This window comes from Nelumbo lutea, chromosome 1 (genome assembly GCF_056320005.1).
Source record: "Nelumbo lutea isolate HS-2025 chromosome 1, American lotus-T2T, whole genome shotgun sequence".
NCBI lineage: Eukaryota > Viridiplantae > Streptophyta > Magnoliopsida > Proteales > Nelumbonaceae > Nelumbo > Nelumbo lutea.
In genome coordinates, this window is record NC_142684.1 from 157,693,675 (window position 1) to 157,704,301 (window position 10,627).

At 36.8% G+C, this 10,627-nt stretch overlaps 1 protein-coding gene across 2 annotated transcripts in view; it reads right to left on the bottom strand.

Moving 5' to 3' along the window:
• Nucleotides 1-7,360, bottom strand: part of LOC148878626 (Nucleic acid-binding, OB-fold-like protein) — a 34,300-nt gene extending 26,940 nt beyond the window's left edge. Inside the window, exons 1-3 of one of the 2 annotated variants that reach the window (XM_088957534.1) lie at nt 7,009-7,360; nt 6,792-6,866; nt 5,923-6,011 (exon numbers count right to left, since the gene is read on the bottom strand). In XM_088957534.1, the coding sequence (XP_088813660.1) occupies nt 5,923-6,011; nt 6,792-6,866; nt 7,009-7,182 (338 nt within the window). In that variant the 5' untranslated portion in view covers nt 7,183-7,360. The remainder of the gene's footprint in view (nt 1-5,922; nt 6,012-6,791; nt 6,867-7,008) is intronic. The other variant, XM_088957524.1, reaches the window with a different exon arrangement.
• Between the last annotated feature and the right edge of the window lie 3,267 nt (nt 7,361-10,627).

The following is a 10,627-nucleotide window of genomic DNA, read 5'->3' on the forward strand; positions in this document are numbered from 1 at the left end:
TCTCAAACTCTTTGTGCAGATTCTTCTTTAGGGTATCAATCTCACTCAAATCATTTCCTATAACTACAATGCCATTCACATACATTATCAAAACTAACACCATTTAAGTATAGCCAAATACAATCAATGCACTTCTAAACCTGTCAAACCAAGCTTTGGGTGATTGCTCTAAACCATATAGGGAAATCTTCAACCTGCATACCTTTCCTTTTTCCACATTATTGTAAAAGCTTGCTGGAAGGTCCATATACACCTCCTCCTGCAAGTCCCCATTGAGAAAGGCATTCTTCACATAAAGTTGGAAGAGTGGCCAAGAGTATGTAATTGTTAGTGATAGAAGAATCTGAACTGAACTCATCTCTGCCACTGGTGTAAAAGTTTCCAAGTAATCTATGCCATAAGTTTGAGTATACCCTTTTTCAACCAGCCTCGCCTTGTACCTTTCTATACTCCCATCAGCCTTGTACTTCACTATATAAACCCATCTACATCTAACAGTCTCCTTGCCATCAAGCAAATCCACAATCTCCCATGTCTGGTTTTTAATCAATGCTTTCATTTCCTCCTACATAGTTGTCTTCCACTCAGGTTTGGAGAGAGCCTCACTAACACTCCTAGGTATAAACAGAGTCAAGGAAGGAAAGGAAGGCCCAATAGGAAGAGGATAATCCATTGTAGGAAAGATAGTGCAATACGCAATGAACAGTACACTTTCTCTTCCATTTTCTGAGGGCAATAAGGAGATCAAGGTCATCTACAATGGTGTTAAGAGCAGGGGTAGTAGTATCAATAGGAACTAAACCATCAAGGGGAACAAAAGGCATACCTAGGTCTGTGTCAGTCGAACCTAGAATCTCCGATGAGCCAATAGCGAGTGATGTGGGTTCCTCTACTATGGAATCAACCTCAATATGTTGTCGTAGGCGTTGTGGTGTAAACACTGAGAACCAGGACACAATGGGAGGTGACAGAGCGGGTGAGATAGGTAGGTCAAACACTGGAGTAGACAAAGGAGTTGAAACAGGAAGTGGTATAGATTGCTCACTTCTTTCTCCAAAACACTCCCCCTGAGAAAAAAGGTGTGGACTCAAAAAAATGTGACATCCATAGTAACATACCGACTCTCGAAGACTGGACCATAACAACAATACCCCTTCTGATTTCCTGCGTACCCAAGGAAGACACTTCTTCGCCTTCGGATCCAGCTTTGGGCGATGATGACCAAGAACATGGACAAAGCATACACATTCAAACGCCCTTATAGGAATACGGAATGTCTCCCCCTCAGGAAAAAGAAGGTTGAACGGAGTGCTATATCCAAGAACACGATAAGGCACCCGATTAATCAAGAACACTGTTGTAAGAACTACATAACCCCAAAAACGAGTTGGAACTGTAGAGATCAACATCATGCTTCTTGCTACTTCCACAATATGTTCGTTCTTCCTTTCTACTACACCATTCTATTGTGGAGTGTATGTACAACTACTCTGATGGATAAATCCATGCTCCAATAGATATGATAACAAGCTTTTTTCAAAGTATTCCCTGTCATTGTTTGATCTAAACGCTTTCACTCGTACCCCAAACTGTGTCAACACCATCTGATGGAATTGTGGAACCAAAGACAATACCTCATCACGAGATCTCATCAAATATATCCAAGAGTACCAAGAAAAATCATCCACAAACAGACAAAAATACCGATAGCCACTCATAGAGAAACATGGTATGGCCCCCACATATCAGTATGAACAATATCAAAAACAAAAGAACATCTTTTATTACTTGCTTTAAAGGAATGTCTACAATGCTTTCCAAGTTGACAGCCCTCACACTCCAAGCTAGACAAACTGATAGACTCAAACAATTTGGAAAACAAAAAACGCAAAGAAGCAAAAGACAAATATCCTAACCGATTATGCCAAAGTATAATCTAACCCGCTGACTCTGACTCAATACTCTTGTTGGCATGATGACTTTAATGACTGACAAGCGCATCAAGAAGATAGATTCCATTTACCTCATGACCACTCCCAATCGTCCTCTTTGATTCCAGGGAAAAAATCACAGAACAGTTCAGATTCTTTGTCAAGCTATTAACAGATAAAAGATTAGTACTCAGTCTAGGAACATGAATGACAGAAGGTAGGGTAGTGGTATCAATTATCCCAATAGACCCTTTCCCAGCAATGGGAACATGTGATCCATCAGCTGTGGAAACTCTATCTCTGCCAGAGCAGAGGTGGTATGAGGTGAAAATGGTGGAAATATTGGTCATATGTTCTGAGGCTCCTGAGTCTATAATCCAGGGAGGTCCCCCATTACTTGTAGTGGATACATAATTTGTAGTGGCATGTGAACTACTTGTGTGTGCAAACGAAGTAGAATAACTACCTCCTGATCCACCTACGCCTTGTTGTCCACCTGATAATGAGTTGGAACTGGTTATCCTTTCTAATTCAAGAACTACCCATATCTCTCTAATTCAGCCCTCACTGCAGCTACTACAACAGACTCTAGAGATGTTGTAGAGGTGGCCCTAATAAATTATCAGTCATTGCCAATATTAACATTTCCCTTCTTATTTCTGAGCCGATTCAGTACAAGGTGTTGGTAAAGCTTCCAACAGCTATCTTTGGTATATTTGGGTTTCTTACAGTAGTCATAAATCAGATCCCTTTTGTCCTCCTTCCTCGGTTCATTTCCACCCTTGTCCCTACTCGATTTAGGCTTCATTGTGCTAACCATAGCTGATTGCCCAAGGCATGGGTTCCTCATCATCACATTCCTCCTACTCTCCTCTATAGACACAAAGGCATATGCCTGAGAGAGTTACATTGTCTCGGGAAAGAATATTTTGTCGTGCAGTATCATACTCAAGGTTAAGTCCAGCTAAAAACTCAAAAACCCTATTCTTTTCTACCAGGTTCTGATAAGTTGATGCATCTTTGCTACTTTCCCAAACCACAGTCTCCAACTGATCTATCTCCTACCGTAAGGTTTTGGGGGCTAAAAAATAAATAGCAACAGAGTTATCTCCCTGCATAGTAGCAATCACCTAGTTTCTCAATTGATAAGCTCTAGCAACATTCTCATTTTGTGAATAGGTTTCTGCTACTCCATCCCAAATCTCCTTAGTTGTATTAACCCATAAAAAGTTCTTACTTATATGGGGCAACATGGAATTACACAGCCAAGTCATCACCATGTAGTTCTCCTGTATCCATCGGGAATGGTTAGTTTCAGGTTTCTTTTCCTCACCGGTGACATACCCCAATTTCCCACGAGCACCAATGGCCATCTTTGTAGATTGTGACCATTCTAAGTAGTTTGTACCATCCAACTTGACCGTAGTGATGGTTCCGGCCCTGAAGAGGTCTCCAACACCTCCTCCCCCGGATCTCATTTCTCCTATAAATTTGTTTTCAACTCCACAACCCTCCATAACTCCTAGAATAGATTAGCAAATCAATTTGAGATGAAAAAAATGGTATTTATCTCCTTTAGAAACCTCTAACACCCTCTTGTAACCCTAGAAGCCCCTCCCTCCAATGATTCCTTTTTCTGTGGGAGCAGTAGAAGAGAGAGAAGAGGTTGCCACTCCCTCCAGAGACCTCCAAAAAGGTTGGGACTTGAACCGCCCCCTTCAGAAAACCTCAAGGAACCCTAGAAAACTAGAGCGCCACCTCCTAGGTCAAAATTGAAGAGTCCTACTAAAACATGACTCTCCCCCTTTCTCCAATTCTTCCTAATTTTGGTGTAAAAACCCTAGACCAGCTACAAGGGATTGCAATTCCACCAAAAAATCCAAAAACTAGGCTTACCTAAAGTCTTTGATCAGTCCTTTACCTTATCATGCAGTCGGCCGATCTAGGGTTGCATGATGGGGCAGCTCAAGAAATCTTTAAACTTACTCTAATACCAAGTAGAAAAGTTTGGACAACCTATTTTGATATAAAAAATGTAAAAGAAGGAAGAAAGAGAAGAAAAGGTTTCAGCTGAGAAAGAGCGAGAAGAGAGGTAGAAGAGAATGGGAGAAGCTCAGAATTAGGTCTGGCCACCCCTTTCATTGGATTATATATTCATAAATAAAAGAGAGTACAAAGACAAGTATTCCCTTAGTAAGTCGGATACTTGCGAGAACTTAAAAACACTCTTAACTTAAAACATAAACTAACGGGACTAAGGCCCAATAACTCCCTAACTATGCTATGTAAACAAAAAACATGTTATATCAGCCCAAAACTCAACACATTCTTTTATTTTAGACCTCAACATTTTCAATTTCTTATGGAACCATACTCCTTTCCATTTTACACCCCTCAACTTCTCCCGCCACCATACTCTAACCTTCCGTACAAAGTCCAGTTGTGTAAGCCACATATTCTCAAATCTATAAGGCCTTGGTCCATCATCTAAAATTTCCTAGCCCAACAGAATAGGGCAATGATCTGAGGTAACTCTAGGTAGGGCTTTTCTCCCACCCTTCATTGAAAGAAATCTATCCAGTTTAGAGCAGGTTGGGTTTTCTTGAAAATTAGACCATGTAAACAGGGTTTGCAACAAGGGAAATCCCTTTAATTGACAATTGTTGATAAAGTTATTGAACTTCCTCATACTGTTGGTGATGGTCTGTTGAGGATTATTTGATTCCCTCGTACTGTACTGCCTTATCTCTATCTCTCTATCCTTCGGGATGCTGAGAAGCTTTCTCATTTGTCATATTAATACAATTCAGGTTGATGATACAAAAAGTAACTACACTGTATATCCAGGCTTAATAATAGCAAAAATCAAAATGCAAAAAAAAAAAAAAGAGGATGAAGAAGTAGGAATGAAAGAAAGGAGATAATTTTATCACGGGTGGATACTTGAGTGAGTATAGCTAAATGCCTACATATTGAAATGTCCAAGTTGCATCCTGTTCGCATGATCCCAAAATGATAATCTGAACTTGAATACATCCAAATTATGTGAACTAAAGGTCAAGCCAAACATAACTTTGTTACAGACTTACAGTTAATGTTGCATGGACTCTCTAAACATAACTAAGTGTCCATATCAGACATTTGTTCAATTCTAACACTGGATTCTTGAGGGGCACTTCTACATAACATTTTCCCTTGTATACTTATTTGACATAAATGAACAGTTAATGTATGCAATGGATGCTATTTTTGATAAAATGTTATTAAATAACAAAAATAAACTTCTAAACATTTTCCCATAGGTATAAAAAGTTAGAGTTCAAAAAAAAGTGTTATTTTAATAGTTTATACTTTTCTATAAATGTATCTGGCTGTCTGCAAGTCCTTGACTTTTCACCTTGCCAAGTCAGACTCCCGAACATATGTCATATTCTTATTTCCATTTCTGTGTCCATGTAATACTGGTAACGGTCTAAGAATTTAAATTTCAATTGAACTTATAAAGCATAATAAATTTGACAATTTGACTTATTAGGTAAAATGATGAACTCAACATGGTTAAAAAATAAGATCTACCTGCTAATGAGATGAGAAAAAGAGTGGAAAAAAAACTGTAACAGGAGGTTACTTAAGCTACGCTAATCAAATTATGATGGTATAAATCTCTAATAGGGTGCACAGAATGTTGCAATATGAACTGGGAAGAATGGAAAAATCTTCCCTTCCCTTATGCATGGTATTTTGACCCTAACCTCTGGTTTAATTTAACAACTAAGATACCTGTTTATGCATGGATGTGCACGCTTTCGCTTGATCCCTGACAGGCTAGGAAAATATATGTGTGTGTGTGTGCACATGCGCTTTGGAATGTTGACTATTCTTTAAGCACTATCACCCAACCAAAAAAATAAATAATAAAACTTACATTGCATAATGAGATTCCCTAACCTCTTTCTTTTCTCAGATTCAAATAAAAAAGGAAATCACCGACCTGATAATGCCAGTAAACTTTTCTCTCACTGCCTTGGGGCCTACACACATTATATCAGCTGATGCCATTTTAGCCATCACTTTAGTAACCTGCCGCAATTAATAAATACAAAATGAAAACAAATCCAACCCACGCCTTCTACAGCCATATAAGACAACCGATATTAGCACAACCACCATTGCAACACGTTATACAGCTATGATGCCCGGATACTTATATATTTCAATTTTTAGTGTAACTTTCATATCCACATCCGGTATCATTGGTTATCCAAGTAACATAATTACACAGAATTTCTATTGAAACAAAAAACAGGTGCATGACTATTGTAGCCTAACATGTATTTTAATGTTTAAGGTATATTATAAGCACCAGAATATGAAATGAATTTGAGCCGAGACACATAGGATGAGAATAAACAAGACATCAACAGTAAATAATGTAAAATAGCTAATTGCCAGAAAACGTTGATTAAAATTCGGGTCCTGACAAGTTGGTACTACAAGTGTTATGGGGTTCTGTAGATGCAGCTTATTCAGGTGATGCAAGTAGTTGTTCTAAATTCAGTTGGCGCCATATAGAGAGTAAGGGGCACCAATGACACCCACACTGGACACTTAAAGTCTAACACAGAAAGTTGCTTTCTTAGTATCTAAGAGTAGTATGCGTACTTGTGAGCTCAAATTCCTTCACTCAATTTTCAGCTTAAATGAGAAAAAAAAAAAAAAAAAAAAAAAAGTGGGAAAAGTGAAACAAATTTGAAAGAAGGTAACTCCTGATAAAATACCAAAGCAAATTGACGATGGAACCATCAAAAAAACACACGAGAGAATAAGCTCAAATTCAAAAAGAAGAGAATAGAAGCATACTCGTGCGATGACAACGGAACCCGGTTCTGGAACGGCGCCATAGGCCTTGTGACCAGTCACCTCCACGGTTGGTCTCTGAGGAAGGGAACACACACATTATCATACAGTAACCAACTACAACGAAGATTGGTTTAAACCCAATAAGGTGAACCCTAAAATAGAAAAAAAAAAGTATATGTGAAAGAAAAGGAGAAGAATAAGTTGGGAAGTGAGAGACCTGATCTGGTGAAGCTGGGGAAGGAGGGATAACGATGCGGCGACCAGTAAGGGAAGCGTAGACGGTTTTGTTGTGGGGTGCTAAGTAAGCACCTCTCCCTGCCTTTACATCCGATGCTTTCCCTAACACTTCACCTGGTGTTACCATCTCCTCCCCTTCTACTTCCATCGCCATTCTCTCTCTCTCTCTCTGTTTTGATTTTGAGAGAAGAGAGATCTGGCGCACCAAAAAATAAAATAGGCCGGGACCAACTGAAGTTTTATCGAGGCCAGGATAATGATCCAATGAGGGGGTCAAGGGACCCACAAGAAATACAGTTTCAGACACGTTAGATTGGAATCCCAAAAATACTCGTCCTCCACCTTGAATGAGATCAGTATCATAGCACTTGAAACCCCGGAATCGGGAATCAGAATTCGGAATCGGAACCGGAATTAGAATCGGAATCAGAATCGAAATCCTCGGGACCGGAATCAGAATCATCAATTCCATATTCCTGGTTCAATCAAGAATTCTGATTGTTAGAGAATCAACTAAAATTTTTCAATTTTGTATTAGTTATTATTTTATTCTTACTTTATTATTATTATTATTATTATTATTATTATTATTATTATTATTATTATTATTATTATTATTATGTATGGAAGAAGTAAACTACGATAATATAGAAAAATCTTTACACAACTGGACTATCCCCAAAATTGCACCATCTGAAATATACAAAAAAGGAATATTCAACCTAAAAACAAACCTAAATATTAGGACTGTAGAAAGAACGATCGCCCTAGGAAATGAAGCAGAAAGCTTCTCTCTTGTGGATAAGAAGATAATAGAAACTTATAAAAATATATATATTATTGTAAGTTTATACATTTTGGCTTAATACAAGTCACCATCAAACCATTAACTAGAACGGGTTTACAGACAACTGCTCTAGCTTGTCTGACTGATTCCAGACATAATGGATTTAGTGACTCCTTATTAGAGTAATAGAAGGAAGCCTCCATCAAGGGCCAATTTGTTTTAATGCCTTTCCATATTTTTTGGTGTCATTAATAGATCCGGGAATCCATGAAGCCTTAACTCTTAGGATTCAGACCCAATGTTTAAATATGAAACCAGGATAAAAAAAATATAGTGTTAGTGTATAGAGTCTACTTCAAGACCATGAATACTATTTGTCCTGATAGGATCACAGGAAGTAGGGGAATGACTACCCTATTCCTGACCAGCGCTAGGAATAATGTTACGATTCCTAGGTAAACCCCAAACTTCCCCGAAAATATGAAAATTGAAACAAACACATTAGACCTGTCAAAAATAATCTATCAAGAATTAACAGCCATATTGATTTCCCCTCAATTTGGGAAAAGGGATAAACTTCCAAATCTATTAAAACCAAAAGGGAAGATGATTTATCAGACTCTAGATCAGTAAATTTCATGGGAGAAGAATCAAATAATGAATCCGTAGCCGGGAATGAATCCATTACAAATCTGGAGATAAATAAACTCTCATACCAAAGTAGAAAGCCTTATTATTCTAAACACACTCCAGTTGATTTTTTATTCGAAAAACCAATGAAACCCCAAGTCATATATAATTGGAATACATTCTATGAATGGTATTTAGATGGAAAATCTGAATATCAGATTCATGATATGATAGCACACATGACTATGTATGCTTATACCAGCAAATTGGCTACTAATGATGAAAATGTGACAGCCACCGTTATCACTAAATCCTTTACAAGACAATTAAAAGGTTAGTGGAGTAATTACCTCATGGAAGGAGAAAGAGATTAATCCTTAATGCAATAAAAAGAGATGAAGATGGAGAGAGAATCCTTATTATTATTATTGTTGTTGTTGTTGTTGTTATTTAAATAAATAATATTTTTGTTATTATTATTTTATTAGTATTTACAAATTAATATCTTTGTATTTATCACTAACATATGAATATTTTATTCATCATATTATTACTTTAATAATATTTTTATTATTATATTTTTTTGATAATTTGTTATTATTTTATTTGTACTTTATTATTATGATTATTATTATATAAAATCTTTGCTTTTGATTATTAATTTATTCATGTTTTATTATAACAATATTATTTTATGAATAGTTCAATAATATTGTAGTATTATTTTAATTATTAATATGCCCTTGTTTTAGGGTTTAGGTATTATGCTTTAGAGATAAGGGCTTAGGGTTAAGGGTTTCAGTTTTAGGGCTTACGTGGTTTAGAGTTAGGGTTTAGGGTTTAGCATTTTTAGGGATTCTATATTTTAGGGTTTAGGTATTTAGGGTTTTGTCTTTTAAAGGTTTAGCATTTTAGTCTAGAGTTTACAGTTTTATGGATTAAGGTTTAGGATTTTTATGTTTTAGGGTTTTGTGGTTTAGGGTTTAGGTTTTAGGGCTTAGCGTTTAGTGTTTAGGTTTTTAAGGTTTAGAATTTCTAGGGTTTAGAGTTTTATAATTTAGGGTTTAGGGTTTATGGTTTTATGGTTTTAAGGTTTTAAGGATTTAGGGTTTAAAGTTTAGAATATAGGGATTTTAGGGTTTAGGGATTTTTGGTTAGGGTTAAGGGTTTAGGGTTTATGATTTATGGTTTTAGGGTTTTAGTGTTTAGAGTTTAGGTTTTAGGGCTTTTAGTGTTTAGGGTTTAAGGTTCTAGGGTTTCTAGTATTTAGGGTTTAGGGTTGGGGTTTAGGGTTTCTAGTTTAGGATTTTTAGGAATTAGAGTTTAATGGTTTAGGCTTTACATTCTAGGGCTTACAACTTAGTGTTTCTAGGGTTTAAGGTTTAGGATTTTTGTGTGAGGGTTTAATGGTTTAGGGTTTACATTTTAGGACTTAGAGTTTTGTGTTTTAGGGATTAGGGTTTTAGGGATCATGGTTTGATGTTTTAGGGTTTAGGGTTTAGGGTTTTAGGATTTTAGGGTTTAAGGTTTAGGGTTCATGGCTTAGGCTATAGCGTTAAGGGATTAGTATTTAGGATTTAGAGTTTTTAGTTTAGGGTTTAGGGTCTAATGTTATGGTTTAAGGTTTAGGCTTTAGGGGTTAGGGATTTCACGTTTAAGGTTAGGGTTAGGGCTAGGTTTTAGGAATTAGGATTTTGTGTTTAGTGTTTAGGGTATTGGGTTTAGGGTTTAGAGTTTAGAGCTTTTGTGTTTTAAGTCTTGGTTATTGAGTTTATAGTTTAGGGTTAGGGCTTGGCTTAAGGTTGAGGGTTTAGGGTTTAGGGTTTATGCTTTATGGTTTAGGTCTTAAGGTTTAAGGTTTAGGATTGAGAATTTAGGGGCATTTAGGGTTTAGGAGTTTGGGTTTAGGGTTTAAGGTTTAGGGTTTAGGGTTTAGGTTTTAGGATGTTGGCTTTATGGTTTAGAGTTTAGATTTTAGGGTTTAGGGTTAAGGATTTAGTATTTAGTGTTTTGTGGATTTGGTTTAGGAATTGGTGTTTAGGGTTAGTGCTAGCTATACAGTTTAGGGTTTGGGGTTTATGATTTGTGGTTTAGGGTTTAGAGTTTAGGGTTCAGGGTTGAGGGTTTTGGGTTTATGTTTTATGATTTTAGGGTTTTTGGTATAGGGTTAGTGCCTATGGCT